Consider the following 23,823-nt stretch of genomic DNA (forward strand, 5'->3'; position numbering starts at 1 on the left):
GCTTAATATTGTGTGGAAAACACACACATGGCATAATAGTAAGGATAAAAAGAGAGCTGGGGCTAAAAATCTTACTAGTGCTAAGTCCCTCTTGAGAGACAGGAACACCTCATGTTTCTAAAGGTTCCTCAACTCATTCATGTCCCGAGGAAGAAGGAGCGCTTATTCCACCACATCAGCCACATAATCAACCCTCCCCTTGGCGAAGTCCCTTATTGAGGCATCCGAAGGAAAAGGAGCACCATCTAACACCAACTCCGGATTCCAGTTTGGAACCCTTAATCGGCGTTTGGCGGCTACCTCTAAGGCCGTACTCTTAGAGACGCTCTTCTTTTGTTGAAGTCAAGCAGATTTGGCCCCCTTAGTAGGCTTAGAGGGAGGCTGATCCTGAATTTCCCCTTCTTCCACAATCTCTTTGTCTTGCTTTTTATCCCTCTTTTGCTTTTTCTCGGCTTGTTCAGCAGGAGAATTCCAAGGAAAGATGGGAGTCGGAGGCCTCGAAGCAATGGGAACCTCAAATAGGGCCACCCCAGCGTGGACCTCTAAGAGAACCAAAAGGTTTGGAGTCCTCTTTTGAACCACCATTCCTTCAAGTATATTGGTGGCTTGTTGGTTAGCGTTAACTTACATAACAGGCCGAGGTCTTGAACTGGTCTCAGGGCTTTCAGTTGGGTTTGGCCTATCAAAGATTTCAAAACCCTCTTCAAGGTCTACAATGACAGTTTCCTTCACAACTTCTTCTTGCTCTTTTTCAGAAGGTATGGGTTCCTCCTTGGCCTGAATGATTTGGTCAACCTAATAAACAGTGAGTTCGACTGGAAGAGTTCCTGCAAGGGGAGGACCTTTGATGAATCCTTCAACCGCCACGTCAATCTTGGCAACCTGAGGATCCTTGGCCTTGATCACGTGCTTCAAGGACTAGAAGTGAGCGGAGATTGGAGTGTATCTTAGAATGATGTGGGTAGCACAGAGTTGACCGTCCTTATAGAGGAATATCTCAGATTTAAGGATCCTATTGAGGTTGGGGACGTTCACTAAGTTGAAATTATTCGCGGTGAAATCCTTGTTTGCAAAAAAAAAAAAAAAAAAAAAAAAAAAAAAAAAAAAAAATTATTAAAAAAAACATAGTTGGTAAAATAAAAGGATATCTCAATCCTAGGCCCCTATTTACTGAACCTGGTGTTCTGTCTCTGACGAGAAAATGATGTCCATCATGCCAATCCCCTGAAATGATCAAGAAGTCCCCCCCATCCAAACTCTTGTTAGTTTTAGGAAGACAGGAAATCAACCTAACCGCGGGGACCCTAGTTCTAAGGTAATACCCTGTGTCCTCGCTATCCTGGCAACTATATACCTAGTTGATATCATGATGGGTCAAGTCAACACCCATCTTCTCAATCAATCGAGCTACGTTGTTTACTAACCGGAAAAGGTTTAGGGAGCACTAGGTGGGGCAAAGCCTAAAGAAGTTAAGAAAGTCTCTCATAACCCTATCCATAAGGAACCTCATCCCACCCTCTATAAAAGCTATCATGGTGATAACTATGTCCTCAGTCTTTCTTCTAGTGTACCAATCTCCTAATTCACAATATTCTATGGTCACCCTAGCGGGAATATTATACTTAGCCTTGAAAGCCTCTTTCTTTTCGAGAGTTTCTACCAAGCTAGCAAATCTACCCATCCTAAAGAGTGAAAGAAAAGAAGAAAGAATTCTACGCTAAGCAAAAGCTTGAAGAATTTACAAGTGTGGGAAGTTAGGCTCCTCGGGTAGCTTTTCTAAAGATGAAGTAAATTTTCCTGAAAGTGGGAAGAATGACCTCCACCTCCCTTTATATAAGGGTGAAAAGATAGCGGTAATTTTCCCGCCCATTAACTCTGAAAAACGTTAGCTGTAAGATCTACATCTTGCTATAGAACGTAGGGGGACAAGTAGCCGTATGTAGCATTAAGGATACCAAAGAGTCAAGAGCGTGTTTAAGGTAATTGAAAAGACTTTTCTACATGGAAATGCACCCAAAGCGTGCCAACTCCCCCATCACTACTTTCCACTCCCTCGAATGGCAAGGGGAGTGAAGTTTGAGGGGGCTATAATGGGAAGGAAAAGCCCGAAGAGAGAGGATCATTGGGTAGAATCCGCCCGAGGGGTAATGGGGCCTAACTATTCATCAGATCAGGCCCAACCCAGTCAAGATAACCTAGTCAGAGAAATTAAAGAGAGTGGCTCGCCTAAGGAGCCCAAAGGGCAAATGCTCCTCAGAAGACCAGGGACAAACCACCAAGGCCATAAGGTTGAAGGCTAATGGAAGAAGTAGAGATGTGCAAGCAAGTGGAGGAGGAAGTTTCCAAATAAAGCACCCATCACCATCACATTTAATGCACTATATCAACTCAGCCTGCCGCATTAATGGCAAAATGACCCCTGAATAGTGCCCTCATAGGCTACATCCTACTATACTACCACCAACAAGGCAGTGATGGGACAAGTAAGGATCAACGGCCATCCAAATGGAGGGCTGGGATGCAATCCAAGCAACTATATAAAGGAAGGAAGCTCCTCCAGGATGGGGGATCGAAAAAAGTTCAAAGAGAGAGAAGTAGGGAAATAGAAAGGAAGAGTGAGCATTGTAAGTCCGAGAAGTGTAAAACTCTAGAACTGTTGCTCCTTAGCAAGCCCAAGGAAGAACTTAAATAAGAATTTCTCTCTTTCTTGACTCAACTCTTAACTTAAATTGTTATTTTGTCAACCATCTTTCTTTAAATTACGAAACAAAGGCTATCAAGGTGTAAAAGGTTGACCTTGACCATCTATCTCTCCAAATTAGTTGTATTAGGCTATTTCCCAACCCAACTTTGTTCTCGCTGGGCCAAGCCTTTTTCATTTTTTGCCCCCCTACACTTGCAATAGTGGTTAATATCTTGATATGTTTAGTGCTTGTGCTGAGGTTTTATTCCTACCATTTAAAACTTTAACATATTTTTTTCAAATATTGAGCATGATTTGAACCTTATTCGAACCATGTTCGGTTCTAGAAACTGGATGGTTCAACCACGGTTTGAGCGGTTCAAAGATTTTAGTGTAATTTCCAATTGTTGGTGCCTAAAAAACCGGCCTTTAGGCTAGTTCTCGATTAACCCAATCAAACCGATCGATTCGGTCCGGGTCTAAAAACATTGCTTTGATGGTGCCATGTTTAAGGAGGAAAAGAAAGCAAGTATCAGGGTTGTAATCCACAATGACCTTGGATAGGTTATGGTCTCCATGTCTAAAAATATTTATTTACATTCCTCAGTTGATAAAATTGAAGCTCTGGTTGTTGTAAGAGCCTTAATTTTTGCTCAAGAAGTAGGTTTTTCTTCCATTATCCTTGAAGGCAACTCTGACAGAGTTATAAATTCTTTGAGTGAGAAAACTTCATTTGCTTCTTTTGGTCATTTGATTGAGGATGTAAAGGTTATAGCAGAATCCTTTATTGGTTTTACTGTATCTCATGGTAAGAGACAGGGAACTTCTGTTGCTCACAATTTTGCTATACATGCTAGATTTAAAAGCGTGGATGGAGGGTGTTCCCTCACATCTTAATTCTATAATTGTTGTTGATTTGGCACCCTTTCTTTAATATTATTATAGCTTTCTTCTTTTCAAAAAAAAAAAAATTTGTTGCAAGTGTATGAATTTTTTTTTTTTCCTTTTTCAATGGATAATAGAGAGATTTGCTGTTGCAAGTGTTTTTCAATGGATTTCGATTATGTTTTTACTAACCATGGTTAAACTTTCATAAAGAAATTCTTATAGAAATTTAAAATATTTTGTTACTAATATAAACATAAGGATAATTTTTTATCAGAAATTTAGAATTTTTTTCCCCATCAAATTTTGGGTAAAGTGGAGTGTAATTACCCCTAAATAATGAGGATAAAATTATTACTATCCAAATATATGAACTAAAATAGTAATTTCACTTCTTCTTCTTTTTTTTTCTGCAAAACCACCATTTTGGTCCTTACTTTTTTGAATCATGGTCAATCTAGTCTCTACATTTTGGTAATAGTCAATTTGGTCTCTACTAAATTTCAACTTGCAGTCATTTTGGTCCCTACCGTTAACTCACTAACAGAAAATTCCTATGTGGCTAATGGATTGCATTGTTAGCATGTCTAATATTAAAAAAGTAAATTTGATACATACGTGTTTATATTTTATTGACTGTAGCAACACTTAGATGCCAAAAAAGCTATGTCAGCATTTAAATTTTTTTTTTTCTTTTTATTTACTAATTTCTTTCCTTTTCGTTTTTTATTCCTTTTAATTTTCTTATGGAATTTCACTTCTCTCTCTCAACATTTATCAACAGTAGGGATGGAAATTTTTATCCATATCCATGAACCCGCCCATTACCCACCTTTTTTGGATAAGTCTTAACCCAACCCATTTGAGTATTTGGGTTAAATGGATAAAGACCCATTTGGTTATTTAATTTGTTGGGTCTAAATGGATAAATCCACTAATACCCACTAAACCCATCTAAAATATAAAATTAAATAAACCCACTAATACCCTTCTAAAATCTAAAACTTAAATAAACAGTATAACCTCTAGATTTCTAAGCCCAAGCTCTCACTCTCACTCTCACTCAGATTTTCTCAGTAGCCAAAAACTTTCCCAAATACTTTAACCTCAAGATTTCTAAGCCCAAACAGTTTCCCTTAGATTTTCTCAATAACCAAACAAAAGGAAATTCTAGAGAGAGAACGGGGATGGAATCGAAGTTCACCAAAGGAGCATCATGGTCCGTCCATGTGGCATCTGCTTCGTTTATTACTGTTGGATTGATCCTTGGGCCCACGACGATGTCTGGAAGATCGAACGGTAGAGACGGGGTGTGGTTGAACTCGGAGATGAGTGAGTCAACCTAGGACGCGATATCAGAGGGGTTGTAGTGAATGGTATCGGAAGAAGCGAGCTGGGAGAGCTCAACGGGAGAGTTGACCATGGCGGTTTCAAGGCGCTCGAGTCATTGAGCCACGTGGCAAAGATCGGAGGAGCAGACCTTGTAACTGGCGCTCCTCTGGTGAACTCCAATTCCTTATAATGCGATCCCCTTTACTCAATTCTTTGTTGCTGTGCTACTGAATTGGCTTTAGTTGAACTGAATTCCATGTTTCTAGCAAATCCATTCTGAGATGATAATTTTCAAAATTTTGCTTTTTTTTTTTTAATGGGATAATTACACATAACCCACCTGTGGTTTGGGCGAAAATCACTTTGCCTACCCGTGGTTTGAAAAGTATCACTTAACCCACCTGAGGTGTGTTTTTGTCACTCTCCGTAACCCACCTCGGTCTCTGCCGTTACAAAAACACCTTTTAACCCCAAAATAGAACATAACGCGAATCAAAACCCCCAAAACTCATACACTTTTCAAGAGAGAGACCCGAGGTGCGATCAGCTTGTTCTTCGTGGTTTGGAGCGTGTGGAGAAGGAGAAAACACTTGTTTTGCATCATCGAACCTAGGCAAGGTATGTGTGACTGTTGTTCATCTGCATTTGGGTCTGTTCCTGATTTAGGGTTTCAGATTTTGTTCAAGTGTGAACTTATTGTGTGAAAGTCTAAATTTGTACTTCCCAGGAATCATGTTATGTTGAGATGTCTTCATCAAGTGGTAATTTCTCGGGTTCATGTGGACATATGTGCAATGAGCAGACTTGTGTTTTGAGAACAAGTTTGAGTTTGCACAATTTTGGGAGGAGGTTCTTGGGTTGTAGCCGTTATAAGGTTGGTCCTAAGTGTCCTTTCTTTGTTTGGATTGATAACCCAACCTGTCCTCGTGGGAATGAAACTGCACCTTTGGCTCTAGAAAAGATGTCTAGGTTTCAGACTGCTCTCTAACTTGCAAATGAGAGGGAAAGGACAGCTCTGGAAACGGCAGAAGAAGCTAGGCAAATGGCAGAAAAGGCTCTTGAAGAGGAAGCCAAAGCCAAGGAGAGGGAGAGAAAGGCTCGAGCTGTCTGTGCAAAAGCTAAGGAAAAAGCCATTCTTGCTGAAGAGAAGCAAAGAATGTGGAAGTCTGCATGCATTTTGTCATGGATCTTTTTTGTTATTGTTATGTTGTTGTGTTTTGGCTCAATTGAGTTCTCTGGAGTGAAGAGACCAAGATTGTTGCCCCTGAAGTAGTTAATTGGTTAGTAGAAATAGTTATGGCAATGGTGTTAATGAATTTGCATTGTAATAGCACTAGCCTACTGATGTAATGTTTTGATGTGTCAATGAATGAAGAATTGGTCAATTATTGAGTATTTTGTGCATATCATAATAACCATTCAATGGAAGAAGTAATGGTCAATTATCAATTTGGCTGTGCATACCATAACAACCATTCCACAATAAAAATTTCCATACACTATATTAGAAAAATATACTTGGACACAATTTGTAGTAGCAATAAATAAACTTCCATATAATTTGGCTGTGCATACCATAACAACCATTCCACAATAAAAACTTCCATACACTCTATTAGAAAAATATACTTGGACACAATTTGTAGTAGCAATAAATAAACTTCCATATAATTTGGTTGTGCATACCATAACAACCATTCCACAATAAAAACAATATACTTGGACACAATTTGTAGTAGCAATAAATAAACTTCCATATAATCTAGTTTGGACAAATATTGTTCCATACAAACTGTAATATCACAACTTCCATATAACAACCTGGAGTGTATTGTACCTTAATTACAAAAAAGCACATTCCAAGGCCATCAGTGATTGTTTTTTACACTAATTAGTAATTACAAAAAAGCACATTCCAAGGCCAGCAGTGATTGTTTTTTACACTAATTGATAATTACAAAAGGCCAACAGTGGTCTTCACAAAAAAAAAAAACCAAAAAGGCCCACATGTTCCCACTAGCTTTACTCCCAATGCTGGCATGCGTACCCACTAGCTTCATTCATTTCTTGCCTTTACTCTTTCCTCTTTCCACCCACTGGATTCATTTTTGGTGGCCTTTGTGCAGCAAGCTGTCCTCTAGTCCTCACACCACCAGTGCTCCCACTTGCATGTGAAGGCTACAAAATAAAAAATAGATCCACTTGTTAAAAAATATCCCAAGCTACACAACCATCCAGGACTAAGTTACCTGTGAAGAACTAGGTAAGGTATCCTAGGTCTCCCTAGGTGTGTGAAACTCTAGTTGTGAGAGGAAGATAACCATCCTGCTCTCTTGTAAGATGGCCTAGGTTGATTTCCTTGCTGTGAGGATGAAGGCTGAGTGGCAGACATCATGTTGTAGGTCTGGGTAGGCTGCTGGGATGGTGGCTGAGGTGCAGATCTAGGTGCAGGCACCCCTTCCCTTGCCTGCAACAAAACCCAGTTTCAATACAGTGTCTATTGTAAGTTTAAAAACAAGTTTTTTTTTTTTTTTTTTTGCCATTTAAATCCTAATTACTTACAGCTTTTTCTCTTTGAAGTCTCTGTCTCCTCTGCCATGGTGTCTCCCCAGTGATGCCAACCTTGCACCATCTTGAGTTATGCCCTTCCTTTTTGCATTTCCCACATCTTATAGGTCTGTTCTGTCTACTTGCTTTATAAGGGTTCCTAGGCTCATCAGAAGCCCTCTTTCTTTGCTTGGGTGGTCTGCCTGGTGGTTTGTATATGTGAGGTGCCAGGAGAGCAGGCTGTCCAGTCTCAGCCCATTCTGACTGGCCAGGCATGGGAGGAAGTACCTCCTTGTATATCTCCATGTAAGTTTCTTTGAAGTAGCATGAGTGAGTATAGTCTTCTGGTGTCTCAATGTTTGTATAAATGGCTGTTATGGCATGTTTGCAGGGAATGCCATTTGAATCCCAAGACCTACAGCTACATGTCTTCTTCACCAAATCAACTACATGGCTCTCATACTGACTGCCTACCTCATAAAGGAAACTACCAGCTGGGGTAGCACTAAATGCCTTACTTTCAACCTTCAATTTCTCCAACCTATCTTGTATGCTTGGACACAACTTTCCAGCATACTTTTGTATCCCTTCCCTTTTTGTGTAAAGCCTAGTCATAAGTCTAACCCTAATCCACTCCAACATTGCCAAGATAGGCCTGTCCCTAGACTTCAATATCATTGCATTAAAAGACTCACTCAAATTATTTACCAAACAATCTGTTAAGGCCCTAGGAGTGAAGTGTGACCTTGTCCACTGTGCAGGTGCAATGTTTGCAAGATACTCATATACCTTTTCATCCAAATCCCTTATGTACTGCATGCATCTCTCAAACTCCCTTACTGTTGTGGCAGCAGCACACCTCCACAATGCATCCTTCAGCTCCAATCCCTTGTGATCAACTTTGAAATTGTTGTAGATGTGTTTCACACAGTATCTATGCTCCACGGTAGGGAATAGTGTCTCTATTGCAGGTATAAGCCCCTATAAATAAGCAAACAAACAAACAAAACAAGTTAGTTCAGCAAACAAAGTCAACTATTCAAGTGTAACTGAACAAAACAAAACTTGCATACCTTTTGCCTATCAGAAATGAAGACAAACTGAAGCTCCTCTGGCCTCCCTATATCATCAGCAAAAATTTCCAAAAATCATATCTAAGACTCCCTGGTTTCTTGTTCCACAACAGCCATGGCTACTGGAAAAATGTTGTCATTTGCATCCTTGGCAGTGGCAGATAAGATTTGCCCACCAAATCTGTGCTTTATGTGACAACCATCTAAACCTATAAATGGCCTGCATCCACCTAAAAATCCTACCTTCTGAGCATTGAACCTAACATACATCCTCTTAAATTTTGGCTAGGAAGTCTCCTCAACCATTTCTATCTGCAGTATAACCCTACTCCCCTTGTCTACAGTGGTTATCATTTGTGCATAGTCCCTAAGGACACCATATTGCAGTTGCTCATCTCCATTTATCAAATCCTTTGCCTTTCTCTTTGATCTATACACTTGGTTTACACTTAGGTCAACAGATAAATTTTGCATCACATGGTTATGTACACCACTTACCTCCCAATTTGGATTTTTGCTAAAATCCTCAATGAACCTCTTAGCAACATAAGCTGATGTTACTTGGCTGTTTTTGAAAGACTTGGGACAAGTACAGTCATCAGTCAAGGTCTTAATTTGAAATGTTAGCTCTCCACTTATTTGAAATGCATAACATCTCCACCCACACCCATTCTTGCAGTGAACTGATATCTTGGTCTTCTCATTAAGCTTGAATTTGATGTCAATAGGTTTTTTGATTGCATACTCCCTCAAAGCAGCTCTGAACACCTTTGCATTAGGGAACTTCATCTCCTTCTTCAGTACAACATTTCTCATGTCACTCTTAGCATTAAACTCTACTTGCTCAGGTACCTGCTAATCATCAGACCCATCCATGCTTACCAGGTCATCCTCAAGGGCTGGCTCAGCCCACTCAGGGTCTGTGTGGGGTGCATTGCTTGATTCTGGGGCTGTGTGGGGTGCATTGCTTGATTCTGGGTTTGTATTGGGAGCAGAACCTTGTGGAGCTGAGTTTTGAGCAGCAAATACATCATCACCAAAGTCATCCCCCTCTAGGCCTTCATTTAGCCAATCATCATCATCATCATCATCATCTCCTTCAACATTCTGTTCTTCATCTCTTGCATCAATGTCAACATCCTCAACATCTTCTTCATCATCACCCTCATCATTATTCTCATCATCATTCTCATCATCTTCATCATCATCATTATCCAATTCTATTTCAACCCTTGCTGCATCACCACTTACATCACCACCTGCATGACCACCCTACACCATCTGCCACTCCCCCTGCATCACCACCTACACCACCATCTGCCACCCCCCCTGCATCAGGATACTCAACTGCCAATGGCTCCACATCTATGTCAGTATAGATTATGATTTTTTCAGCATACCATGCCTTATGAAGGTTAGTCATGTTTACGACATCTGTATCTGTTTCTATGTCTCTTAAATCATGTTGTAGATCGCCATCAGGAATTAAATACTTATATCTACTGTGTTCCTTAGGAGCACCAACTAGATGGCATAAATCCCGAATTTCAAAGTAACTCAACTTGTCAGGGTCAATCTTTGTCAGTAAACGTACAGACCCACCCACATATTGTATGGTTGGCTCCTCCACAAAACACCCTTAACATGAATTTCAAGGTCAAATGTGAAGTCAACCATCTGCAATTAAAATAAGTATTTTGTTTACACACACTGACATGCAAAAAGTGACAAGAAGCCAAAAGAGACAACAAGCCAACAAATTGACAACAACACACGGACAAAGGACCACATAAAGCACATGCAAAACCAGATTCCCAACAAATTCATAGGGACCACACTACCCACACTTCACAAACAAGTGCAATCATTGACAAATAAACTTGATTCCTTCAGGTATATGCATTATAGAAACAACCATAGCAAAATGCATATCCTAAGCGATTCTACACATAAATAGCAAAATGCTAATTTAACATACAAAAAAAAATTTATTGTGAAGATGAACAGCAAAACCTAACTACGTGGGTGGGTCACCATAAAAAAATGACATCAAGAACCCAAATGCAGATGAAAAACAATCACACATACCTTGCCTAGGTTCGATGATGCAAAACAAGTGTTTTCTCCCTCTCCACACGCTCCAAACCACGAAGAACAAGCCTGATTGCACCTTGAGTCTCTCTCTCGAAAAGTGTTTGAGTTTTAGGGGTTTTGATTCGCGTTATGTTCTGTTTTGGGGTTAAAAGGTGTTTTTGTAACGGCAGAGACCGAAGTGGGTTACGGAGAGTGACGGAAACACACCTCAGGTGGGATAAGTGATACTTTTCAAACCACGGGTAGGCAAAGTGATTTTCGCCCAAACCACAGGTGGGTTATGTGTAATTATCCCTTTTTAATTTCTATATCTATGTTTTTCTAGGCAACCAAACAGATTTCTTCTGTGTTCTACGTTAAAGATTTTGGGTGTTGATATATTGCTTTGTTGACTATATAAAAGTTAGTTAAAAGATTAAAAAAAAGGGTTTTTAAGTGAACGAATTGTTTTGCATTTGATAGAAGTGTGGAGAATGTTGGATTTGAGTTTCTAAAGGATTTATTCTAAGATGGGTTTCTGGGGAAAGTTTCTAAAGTTATTTATTTATTTGGGTCATATTGCATTAAATGGGCGGGTTACTAATTAAATGGGTTAGGCGGATAATGAATAATTAATTTATATATAAACGGGTCATAAATGGATAAATGGGTAATTACGCACCCAACTCATTTATTATGACCCAACTCGCCCATTTGCCACCCCTATTTAATAGATAACCAGAACTCAAATCTTCTCCAGTCTCTCTCTTTCTAGTTTATCTCATTCCTCTCTCTTGGTTCCTCCATCTCAAGTCCACCTAGGTTGGCATCTGCATAGCTCACCACACTGACAGTAAGATGCACGGCAACACCGCCGCAAGAGTCATCGTCTTGCTACACAAGGAGAGTGGTTGCTCCAAGTCGAAGCTGGAGATGTCGATTCCAACACTTGGATCACCTCTCGTTGGTCTAGATCGCAATCTAGGTATCTTTGATTTTGTTATTACAGTTGTTGGTGGCTCATTTCAATAGCACTATCCTATTGGTGAGATCGACAAGTACAAGGTCTTGAGATTTGATCTGAAGGGTTGGTTTGAAAACGGGTTGACCAGATATTTCTTGGGTTGTGGCTAGTTGAATTTAAGTAGTTGTTGGTTGCCAAACTTCAGGCGGTTAAGTCGTAGTTAGTCTGTGAGGGGTGAACGATGGTCACTTGGAGCATCTTGGATTTGTGGTTGAAGTTTGATGTTTTAGTTGCGTCTTGAGTAGTGTTGGCGAGAAGGCTTAGATTTGTGATTCACAGCAAAGGGATTCACCTAGAGACATTAGCAGGGTAGAGAGACATTAGCACGAATGTGGATTTTCTTGATTTTTTTGGTATTGTATAGATTTTTTTTTTTTTTTTGTATTTGTTTTTGTGTTTGAATCTCAAGAAATTTTTTTTTCTTTTTAGAAACAACTGCTAAGAAAATAAGAAATTGATAATTTTGTTATTTAAATTGTTATTATAAAGTTTTGAAATTTTATTTGAATTGTTATTTATATTTTTTAAATGCTGACATGGCCTTTTTGCCATCTAAGCACCGATGTGGTCAACAAAATATAAACACACCAACATCAAATTTAATTTAATTTTTTAATATTAGACATGTCAAAAATGCAATCTATTAGTCATGTAGACATTTTCTGTTAATGAGTTAACGATAGACAGATATGAACTAAATTAACTACAAATTAAAAATAATATAAATTAAATTAATTATTACCAAAATATAAAAAGTAAATATATTTTTCCCTTTGTTTTTCCGTTCAATCATTGAAGCCCCAATTCATTCCACGCCTTGAAATTGCCAAAAGAAGAAAAGAAACAAAATCCAATCAAACAGAAAAAAGATTAACCAGTTCCCGACAGATACTTTTCTTCCTTATAGACTCAATCAAAACCCTCAATCACTCCCTCCCTAAAAATCATTAACCCATTTTCAAATTTCAAATTCACTGAAATCCAAGTAACTCTCAACACATAAAAGACCGAGACAGAGTCATAATCACAAAGAGAGAAAGAAAACTGAAGAACCTGAAGTGGAGATGGCGACACTTCAGAAATTCAAGCTACTAGCTACGCAATGCGGCGTGGCTCCGAGCCCCACTCGGAGCCCAAGGACGAGCCCAGTGGTCCAACTCCCTCGGCGCAAGACCACTCTGCGAATGCTCCTCAGCCGAAGCCGCTCAAACCCGCCGTTTCCGCCACTAATTCCGTCGATATTTTCACCGCAAAAGAAGGACAAGAAGAAGGAGAAAGAAAAGGATTCAATGGCGGTGCAGAGTCACACTCTCAAGGACCTGTTCGTGTCTTCGCCGCCTCTCGAACTCGAAGAGACTCATGGTGGAGAAATGGAAGAGAGGCTTGGTTTGGTTGGGAGCGGAGGAATTGGATGCGGTTTTGATAATTGGAGAGCCGGACCGGGTTCGCCGAAACCGGTCTGGAATGGTTTCCGTTACAGGTCGTTGTTAAGGAGGGCTTGGCGTCCTGTGCTGACTACTATTCCTGAGTAGTCACTAGTTAATGAGGCCAAATTTTCGACATAACTTTTCAAGTTTACCCACTAAAAATATGAAAACAATAATGTTTTAATAGTTAGGTGGGTTAGTTCAGAATTTTGAAGTGTTCATGATAGAGCTTATCATTGGAACAATTAATATATTTTTGTTCGTCTGTTGTTGTCGCTGCTGCCGCCGTTGTCATAGAGGTTAGATTCTATTTCTAGTGTTAACGGTAATTAAGAGTTCTCTGTATTTCCAAATTTCGTAGAAATGAAAGCCTTGTATGCTACTTCTCAAAAAAATGTGCTGCTATATATTGCGTTAAGGTTACTATGAAGTTGAAGTTATGAATCTATATATATATATGATGCTGTTGCTTATTTTTTTGTGTATTTCTTTAAATTTTTTTCTTTGGTAGATGGTTGTTAAGGTCACCATGATGTTAGTCTATTTTATGGTACGTTTCTGGGACTTTAATTGTAAGAAAATCTATCAAACAAAATAATGGACGTGATACAAGATTGATAAAACGCTCCTTTTTAGACATGTATCATGTTTGTGTCAAAGTTCAGCGCACAAGCCAAAGCCAAAGCCAAACCGAATCTTCAAAATAAATTCCGATGATTGTCGTGTCACATTTCATATCCAGGACCAGGGAAAAGCTGTTGCTTCTTCTTCTTCTTCTTTTGCTTTTTGTGATGGTGGTCCTCTTGGACTGCTTTTCAAGATAAAGAATTCAGTGGAAAGTGAAAGTAAAAGTGCGTTGGACCAGGACTAGGACTGTGGCTCATGGACGCAAGAGAATATTTGTTAAGGCTAGAAGAGAACCATCCACTCCGTGAAAAGGCAAAAGATAAAGCCACGCTCAGTCAAAGGTGGTCTTGGCTTCACATTTTGAAAATTCCCCCCTTTATATATTATTCGTGCGGTATAATAATAGTGTAAGAAATTTTGTGGGAGAAGAACTATTCTTATCCTTGCCCCTTTTTTTTTTTTTTTTTTTTTTCGTGTTTTCCTTTTTTTTTTTTTAATTTAATCGTTGAAATACTTGAGATTTAAACATTAAATTTTTTCACTTTCACACTAAAAAGTAAAATTGTTATATATTATTTATTTTTGGGAAGCCATCACCCATGATTAAAGAAGTGGGTTGTTTTCTTAAAAAATAAATTTAAATAGAAAAAGTACCGAGCTAGCGGTGTTACTTTATGCAGCTTGTAATATGTGAATTTCTTAACATAGCTTTTTTTTTTTTTTGGCTAAAATAACATAGCTTATTAAAGTTAACAAGAGCGCGCGGTTTTTATCCTAATTTTCATCCTTTGTATTAGTAAAATTCCTTTTGCCTATGCAAGAAAGAATTTGATTGAGAAAATTGGGCCTCGCCTTGGTCTCATGAGATGATGAGAGCATGAGCGTATTGTTTCTCCACAGTTCGAACTACGTCCAAGAATAGCACATCAACAATCAAATTATCAAAAATTTTAAATAAATTAAATTAAATTAAAATGAGACTCCTTCAGTCGTTTTCAATTTTAAGACTTGAGAAATTTCTTCATTTTTACCATTAGAGTTTATACACATTAAATTACATTTAGGAATGTACTATTTGGACGACAAGTTGAGCTAAGCTCTGTTTTGCATGACTCCTTTAAAGCCTACGTATTTCAGATAAGAATCAAAGCAAAGTAAATCAAAGAGAATCTCTGCAAATAGACTTGCTAGCTTTAATCCAACTGGGATCTTCCAACAATCAATTTTATCAATATACATGGCAGTGCGGACGTATTGAGTTCAATTCTGGACCACAACATTGAAGAAAAGCATAGAAATGATTGGCTCTGAGAAGAAATAATTTGTGGGGCTCATACTTAAAGTCACTTTAGAAGATTCTTGCTCATCCAATCGAACTTACAACTTTTGCTTCTATAAACCAGAATTATTACATTTTTTTTTTTTCTTGACAAACTCAATAAAATGCCTAAGTCCACATTCCGAATGGAACGGAGATATGGGAAGTACTAATTACAATATTGAACTCAAATTAAATTGTTTTCAAAAAAATGCAATTGCTTTTATTCACCTTCACATTTAAGTTATTTTTTTGGGGGCTGGACTTTTTTTTTTTTCTTTTTTCTTTTTTTTTTTTTTTCGTTTCAGCCGGACAAATTTAAGCTAACTGAGCATTTCTATTCTTTGGAAACAAAAATTCTCTAACGGTACAGAGGACAAAAAATTAGTCAATCACTGTCTGCTGTTAGTCAATTGGGTTTTATGATTGCCGCAAGTTAGTGTCATAATCTCCTCCAGTGCATCCGTTGCCCCGTGGAGACTTTGACATAGCCTTGGTGGAGCTGTCAATGCTTATTATCTGGAGGTACAACCCGCTCCAAGAATCTACGTATCATCTCGTAACTGGTAAATGTAATAACAGCGGATGGAGTTGTTCTCAACAGATTAGTTGCACAACCACGGTAAAAGCCAGTAAGGCCTTCCTTTCGGAACACCTTCTTAACACAATCAATAACCCCTGCATATTGGACTTCAGTATTTCTGGCCTGCCCTTGCTCTTGCAGCCGGGAACGCACTACCTGGTTATTTAAATTTCAATCAGGACAACAAAAACAAAGCATGAGAAAGCTGGAAAGGGAGAGTTTCTCAGGCATTAGGCCATACTTCAGTTTGGCAAAAGAAGAGTGCAGCCAAACATACCTCATGTGGGTAAGTCATCACGGAGGCAACTACTTTTGCTACTGACGATGCAACAGCAACGTTTCCTGGACTCAACGTATCAACTGTTGTGTTACCTGACAATTTAAATTTTTAAGATCAACACCAATTAAATGTAAGAAAACACAGAAAATTCTAGCATATTTAACCCAATAAAGAACTAAACAAATCAGCAGTACCCCTTCTTGCCATATAAGACTTGATCTTTTCATATGCAGGAAATTGAATGGCAACATGACTTATCCCGGCCAATGAAGGAACAATGCCACTGTTTCAAACCAAAAAAATATCGTGACAAAAAGAATACAGCATGGAGATTTTCTTTGTTGAATTAAAAGATGTGGAAAGCACACTTCAGTAATCGCTTTGAGCAGAATGGGTCTCAATCATTCTAACAAATCTTTTTATAATATAATTTATAACCAATTTAAGTAAAAGAGTAGCTAGCTGCATTAGTTACCACAATTATTCATAAATGTATTTAAGATTGGATCCCAAATATTGGTCATTTGCAAACTCACATAATACACATCAAACTAAGGAAGAACTTACCTATACATTCCTCGAATGCCTTCCTCTTGTGCTATCCTTGTCAAAGCAGAAAGCATACCTTTGTAAGGAATTACATCCCGCCTCATTCCCTGTGTCTGAATGAAGATGAAAAAGAAATGATTATCCGAAACACCTCAATGAAACATAAACAAAATGTGATATGTCGGGAAACTTGGGTATTACCAGCCATATCATGTTATTACATTACAATATCATTTTACAAAAGACAATGCATATTCTGAGCAGCTTTCAAGCACAGAATCATCAGCTAATGCCTTATATTTTAAGACTACTTAAGACAATAAATCACAACGCTACTAACCATTTTGAGACCCCTAAGTCTTGGATTAGGCCGTAAAAATGGTGGGACAGGACAGGTCATAGGTGGAAATCTTACTGACCAATAAAAACAATACTGCCATCCACTATAATTAAAAACAAGTGAATATATATATATATATATATATTAGTTTATATATGTCAATTTGTTGATGTCTTGATGATATTCTTCTAATAGCACCCTTTCCTTAATTTGGCACCTTTCTATAATTTTTTTTTTCTTTAACACCCTTTTCAAAGTCAACCACTCTTCCTAAAATCAAATTGTCCATTGATATCACGTTATCAACAAATCAACATATATAAAATCTGTTTACCATCTTACCATGTCAGGCTTATACAGCCCTTCATCTCATATAACAGTTGCAAATTACAAGGATTGAAGATAATGTGATCTTTATGGAAGAGAGAGAGAGAGAGAGAGAGAGAGAGAGACCAAATCATGTTGTCTGATAGTCTACAGAAAAATGAGGTATGACTATACTAGGGTGACAGAAGGATCAAATATTGCAAGCATATCTTGAGTGAAAAACAAAGGAGGAAAAACTTTGAGAAAGGAGGGTGAAAATAAAGCATAAACTGTTATGAGTTGATAATTGGCTTAAATGTACCTAGTCCAATAATTACTATCTCATACACCCACAATAATTAATAGATATTCCAGTTCTTGTTTCCCGAGAGAAGTCAAAACAATGAATCCAGCTACATTAAAATATCCATCCCTTGGCATCTCAAAGAAATGCATTAGAGAGATGTATCTCTTATTATCTTAGAGAAATAACTTGCCAGCTTAAAAGTGATTAAGCATCAACCGCCTGGGGCTGCTATTGAATTAACATTTCTAGCAGTCTTCCACAGAATCTCCACTTTGTCAATTCTAAATAAACCTTCCTGCTAAAATACAGGTATAGAACTTAAGAAGACAGTTTTAGCTTCGCCGTTTGGTTGCTGTATTGGTAACTAATTTTCCTTCATTGTGCATGGTATTTTCTCCACTAGACATTTTTGTGAAGGTCATGGATTCATAATTTCTACAAAAATATGTGAATTTTCAAGCAATAAATCACGGTTTACAAGGAGGGAAACAAATTTCCAAAAGTAGTGAAATCAACAGTGGTTATATTACATGCAATGACAAAATCACTCCCACGTTGTAAAATGCTGTAGACATTCCTGCACATGTCTGAATGCTATGTCACAGCAAAGCATAATTTAATTGATTTAAAAAATGTCTCACTTTATCCTTACATTGTAGCTTCATCATTCTGACTAATAATGGATTCTGACAGTCAATAGTTTATTCATTTTTCTTACTAGGCAAAACTTTCTTCTGACATTCACATAATAATCAAACTTATCAGCTCTTCAGGTAGGCAAATGCTTCTCTTTCTGATGTGTGAGAAAATGTTTTGTTTTCCCAATTTTAAAATTGAAAAGAGGCAGATATTGTTGCAACTAGAAAAACCAATACCTAGTACTAAACACAGCTACAAAATGTATCTTCAAATGTCGTTTGACTGTTTAAAGAGGAAAAAAAAGGTTGAAGAGAATTGCTCATGAATTGAGCATGAAACCAGGAAAAATAATTGACTCAAACACAGCTACCATAGTTTCATATATTTAAAGGCATTACAAACATCTTTTTTCTTTTTTAAGTATGAATAATTTTATTGAAATGATACAAGGCATTACAAACATAAGCACACCCAACTTACTTGGAGTCTGGTCTTAACAACCCACAACGGATTTGTTGTGATGGAAGTGGCAGCGCCAGCACCTGCAGCAGCTAGCATATTTGCACCAATTGTAAGTTGATTGTCGCTATCCCCTACAAAGTGGCAACAATGAATTGTAAAAGAAACCAAACCAACCAACCCAGCAAGATTCAATATTTTTCTTTACTCGAGAAATATTTATAACCCACTTGATTGAACCGTTTGCCTCATAAGAAATCAAGAGAACACACATATATTTCAAGTATGTAACAGCATAAAACACAAACCATGTGAATGAAGTAGCCCTTTTAGTTGCTCATAAACTGTGAAGTAGACCTACATATGAAATGAGCACTTTGTCACTTGGGAAATTATGAGAAATACACAAGAAGAAACTTCAAGTGTTAGCTACATGGAAAAGTATATAAGAAATCTCATTCTGATCAATTTAAGAGGGGAAAATAAAAATGTTCCCTATGTTTGATTTCAACTTGCCAAGAACCAACAGGATGACACATGGCAAGTAAATTGTTCACTCAAAAGTCTTTTAAACATGATTGCCAATTACATGGTATTCGGTATTCCCTTTTCAACCTCTGATATGGCAGTGGCAGCTAATTTCATGGTATTCCCTTCTTAACCTGATAAGTGCAATAAAAGATTGGGTAGAGAATTTTGCATTCAAAGGGCCACATTTACTAGCAGCTTAAGAAATTTGTAGGGCAGAAAAGTCCACTCCTTATAGCCAGCAACACAATTGAAGGGGATTGGTTGAAGGAAGGGGGTGGGGGAAGGGTTTAATAAAAGCTTCTTACAAGCCATATGGTGAAGGTGGGGGCCTTTTGAATGATAAATAGATTGAGACTTGTTAAATGCCACTAAATTAGTAAATGATACATTTTATAGTAGATAGAGAAAGCAAGAGGCAAGTTTGGGGTAAAATAGATTCTAGGAAACCACATCTTGAGTCTTACTTTTTAGAATTCCTCTCATTTTTATCTTTAATGATAACTACATATGCACCCAAGAGCATTTTTCACGGGGGAGAATTGGCAAGTCATTCTTGTATCTCATAGAAAGAAAAAAGAATCTGAGCATTTATTTTCAGAAACAAGTCAAGGAAAGTAGTACTCACTGCCCAATTTGGAAGTAGTGCTACAATTGTTGGTGAAAGGCCACGATACATTCCCTTGAAACCTTCAGTTCTTAATATGTCCTTTAGGCTTGTAATAATGATGCTACCTGAGTGTCCACCAAAGAGAAAAACACAAATAACAACAGCAATTAATAAGCAGAGCAACTCACAGAATTCATCCTACAACTAAGAGTAAACAAATTCTCCAAATCTCTATCCAAAGTGATAGCCAATTAGTAAATCTTCATCAAGCTCAAATTTTAGTTTGAACCTTGTCCAAAACTCAAAACATCAATCAAAAAGAGTAGCTCTTATAATTTCAACCTAGTACAGTGTTCCATATAATTTCAAGTTCTCATTATTGCTTCAAGTTCATGTAGCTTATACAACTTGTTAGTACCATAAAATTGATGGTGGGACTAAAACACACAACATTGCGTTGAATCATCTCTAACATAGCAACATAGAAACATTAAAACTTGCAGAATCAAATTTCTAGTTTTTCAGGAAATCACAAACGTGTATGAACAGAGTCTAAGTATACCATATACAAAGGGTAGCAAGTCCATAAGAGTTACACTTATAATTTGAAGTTAGTACAGTACTCTGCATAATTTCAAGTTCTCACTAATGCTTGAAGCTAACTTAAGTTCCGTTTGGATAGAGGGGGAGGGAGGGGAAGTAGAGTAGAGTAGAGTAGAAATGACCCAAAATTAGCCTATTTTTAGCCAACTCTACTCTACTCCCCTCAATCGAAACGGGCCCTTAGTCTCTTAGTTACTAGCACAAAATTGATGCTCGACATCACATGGAGTCATCTCGAATATAGCAATATAAAAACATTAAAATTCGCAAAACCAAATTTCTAGTATCTCAGAACATCACAAATGTGTTACTTAACACACTATAAATCATACATAAAGGAAGCAAAAGCAATTCCCTTTGTGAAAAGAGGCAGAGATTGTAGCATTATCAAACCTTTATGAACAGGAGGAAGGCCATGGACCTGTAGCCTTGTCTTGATCACATCCAATGGGCACACAAAGGTGGCGGCAATAGCACCTACAATGCAAAAACCCAAATCACCAATCACTCATTATTACACAACACAGCACAACGAAATGTAATCAAAATGTTAAAATTGGAACCAAATTTGAAACCCTAAATGAGTTAAAGCTAATAGAAAGAGATTGAGATTGAAATGAAAAGCTAACCAGCAGAGGCACCAGCACAAGCGTTGCAGATGACATCGCTGGTGGTCGGACCATCACAAGAATCCCTAGTTCTAGTCATGTTGAAACTCTAGAAACCAGCTGCCTTTTATTTCTTTTTACAGTTCCTATGTTTCAATACAATCTAAGGAATTAAACATGGTTAGATCTATGTATTTATAGTTATGGTTTTGTTTAGTTTAGTTTGTTCACATTTGAATTTTGAATTTTGACCAAACCCAAAGCTAAAAATTAAGAAAAGAGAAGAGAGAAGAATCAGAGAAATTTGGAGTTATCGTCTTTGAAGGGGTTGAGTTGGAGTCGTTGAGAGGAACGTGTAAGGGACTCTTATTAGAACGGGAATTCAATCAAAACTTTAATTTTTCTAGTATTTCTGCGCAGTGCCGGTGGGTTTTGGGATTCGGATCCCAAGTATAAGGTGAAAGTGTAACTTCCAGGCTTGCTCTCGTTCTACACTACTGTATCTAATATTTTCTCTTTTTCCTTGAATTGCACTCTATTATTATATGTAGATAAAATTTTAAAGGATAAAATACAATAAACTATCCTATGGTTTGAAGAAATATTAAGGGCTTTTTTTTTCAAAATAACGTACTTTCTCAAATAATTTCGTTAGTTAGCAACGTTTCTAAACTATTTAGGAACTAACATCTTGAGTCTGAAAAACTTGAGTTCATTATAGCAAATCAAGTCTATTAAACTCGATTTCTATGTGGAACACGAGTTCTAGTTCCTGCAGCTCTTTTCCCTTCCAGTTCTTTCAGTTTTTCCTTCTTTTTTTCTTTCTTAAGACCCAAATCAAAAATTCAAAAGATACCCAAAACTCAAAGGCTCTGGTTTCTACAAATCTGGTTTAAAGAAAGAGTGAGAATATGATTTTTTTTCTTAAAACCCAAATCAAAATTCAAAAAATACCCAAACCCAAAGGCTAGGGTTTCTGCAAATCTGGTTAAGAGAGAGAGAGAGAGAGAATCCGAACAAGAACTGATTACAGCTGTGTTTGGTTCAAGGGAAATTGATTTCCGGAAAATATTTTCCGCATTTACGAGTGTTTGGAGCGACAAAAATGTTGGTCAAATAAAGGCATCTATGGTAGAAATTGGGTTATGTTTTCACTTTCCATAAACCATTTTCTCCCTCACCCACTAACGTCTCGGTCTCCTATGCTTGGGAAATAATGTGATAAAGTAGTAGAAAATTTTCCATAGCATTTTCAAGAACGCATCAAAACACTGTAAAACATTTTCCGGAGTATTTTCAAAAATGCAACTGTGGGAGCATTTTTTGCTTCAAGGAAACTCATGTACTCCTACACAATTTTTGCTTGTCCCACATTGGAAAGATATCTTTCCTCCTTCTACCTTATAAGGGATGAATCAATGAGAAAGAGTACCATCTTATAAGGTAGAAGGAGGAAAGATATCTTATAATTTGAGAAGGGATTGGTCCCTTAGGAAATGTTGTCTTGGCATGACTAATTCTATTTTTGTTGGGGTTTATGCCCTAAACTCCAATTTATCGGCATGTCAAAAATAATTAAATTGTTTAATTATATGAGAATATTTATAAATGAACTAATGGGACATTAGTTCATTTATGTCAGAACTCTTCTTTTTGATGAAGGGTTTTCTTAAAAGTAGAAATTCTCAAAGCAATGATTCTACCAAAAGTTCATTCTCTTGGGTAAGTATCTTTGTCTAAGCCTTTTTATAATGGTAGTATATTGTTCTATCCCAATAAACATCCATGACTTAGATTTGCTACCAAAAGAAGAAAAAAGCCTTAAGTGGATATTGTTTGGGTTGGTTGGAAAATTATGATTGTGGGGCCCAATAGTTTATGGGCCCGACCCGCTCGCTTATAAGGAGTCCACAGGTCCCAAACTGAAGGAGGCCAGGGCCCAAGCTCAAAAATAGTAAGCCCAAAGTGGCCCAAAGATACAGCCGAGGACAGCTTAGTCCTCGGCAGACCCAAAGCCTCATAGATGAAAGTGAAATACAAGCAAACTTAAAAGATCAGAAAATATCTCGGGGAAATTGTCCTTAATACCCCTCATTGATATGACATTGCACCTAACAGAACCGGATTCTTAGGCTTTATTAACCATGCCCAACAATGCTGGGATGGGATTGATGGGACAAATATTAGTCCTGGAAAAACTGACCCTATACGTGGACGAGGGACAACAAACGTAGGCTAGTATAAAAGGAAAGGTAAACTAATTAGGGAGGGATCCCCATCTCACTTCCTGGGAAAAACTCCAGGAATGAGAATGCCCGGATAATATATGCGCTCCACCATGGAAAACCCATCAACGGGTAACCGGAGAAAAACACTAGTGCTCCTCGGACATGATCCGAGGAGTCCAATCCCTCAATTTATAAAGCTATTGGGCTTGGATATCCGGATTAAGACCTTTTCTAGTCTAGGTTTATCTAAGGTCCGGCCTGTACTAACATCCCGTGACCCAACGCTAGCCTTTCAAGCCCACTCTCTACAAATATTATTGTGGGGGATCTATCACGCGCGAGCTCAACGTCGTTATTGGGCCGTTTGAGAGTCGTGTCCCTACAATGATTATAAATAAAATTTACTAGAAACATGTTATTATGCTATAAGTTGAAGCCTGTGAATTTATTTATATAATCGTTTCTATGTGATATTGTGATTAAGATGACTGATATTTTGGTAATTGATAATTCTCAAAGTTAAGTTGGTTTATATATTCTTTATAGATCTTTATTGATTTCTTTAAGTTATAATTTTGTTTATATAGAATTGTTAGCATTTAGATGTATTTGTGTGTTGTTATCTTTAGAATAAATAGATAATGGCTTTGGGAATTTACTTTTTTACCTAAGTAGCTTATAAATCTTGGGGTTTTGAAGCTTATTCCATTATAGTTTGCCACAAATCCATTTGATATGACCTATTATCTATGACTTTAAAAGAAAAGGTTTGTGAAAGGGCTTTTCTTGGCCCT

General features: G+C 37.6%; 3 protein-coding genes across 4 annotated transcripts; 1 reads left to right on the top strand and 2 right to left on the bottom strand.

Moving 5' to 3' along the window:
* Positions 1 to 6,723: 6,723 nt before the first annotated feature.
* LOC126689584 (uncharacterized) lies at positions 6,724 to 7,904 on the bottom strand. Its single transcript, XM_050384822.1, has 2 exons — positions 7,463 to 7,904; positions 6,724 to 7,367 (listed from the first exon to the last, which is right to left on the bottom strand). Exons 1-2 carry the CDS (start codon positions 7,751 to 7,753, stop codon positions 7,200 to 7,202), a joined length of 459 nt encoding a protein of 152 aa, XP_050240779.1. The 5' UTR covers positions 7,754 to 7,904; the 3' UTR covers positions 6,724 to 7,199.
* Positions 7,905 to 12,422: 4,518 nt separating this feature from the next.
* On the top strand, positions 12,423 to 13,517 carry LOC126689592 (uncharacterized). The gene has a single exon (XM_050384830.1). The coding sequence runs from the start codon at positions 12,682 to 12,684 to the stop codon at positions 13,147 to 13,149; it is 468 nt and encodes a 155-aa protein (XP_050240787.1). The 5' UTR covers positions 12,423 to 12,681; the 3' UTR covers positions 13,150 to 13,517.
* Positions 13,518 to 14,979: 1,462 nt separating this feature from the next.
* On the bottom strand, positions 14,980 to 21,320 carry LOC126689602 (nicotinamide adenine dinucleotide transporter 2, mitochondrial-like). 2 transcript variants are annotated; one of them, XM_050384843.1, is made up of 9 exons: positions 20,823 to 21,320; positions 20,587 to 20,670; positions 19,609 to 19,715; positions 18,761 to 18,809; positions 18,474 to 18,544; positions 16,420 to 16,514; positions 16,047 to 16,135; positions 15,850 to 15,944; positions 14,980 to 15,728 (listed from the first exon to the last, which is right to left on the bottom strand). In XM_050384843.1, exons 1-9 carry the CDS (start codon positions 20,899 to 20,901, stop codon positions 15,495 to 15,497), a joined length of 903 nt encoding a protein of 300 aa, XP_050240800.1. In that variant the 5' UTR covers positions 20,902 to 21,320; the 3' UTR covers positions 14,980 to 15,494. The 2 variants fall into 2 exon arrangements, with proteins under 2 accessions (XP_050240800.1, XP_050240794.1); XM_050384837.1 differs by having other exon boundaries at positions 18,474 to 18,586; positions 20,823 to 21,319.
* Positions 21,321 to 23,823: the final 2,503 nt, after the last annotated feature.

The sequence above is a fragment of the Quercus robur genome, chromosome 1 (genome assembly GCF_932294415.1).
Source record: "Quercus robur chromosome 1, dhQueRobu3.1, whole genome shotgun sequence".
In the NCBI taxonomy this organism is placed as follows: domain Eukaryota; kingdom Viridiplantae; phylum Streptophyta; class Magnoliopsida; order Fagales; family Fagaceae; genus Quercus; species Quercus robur.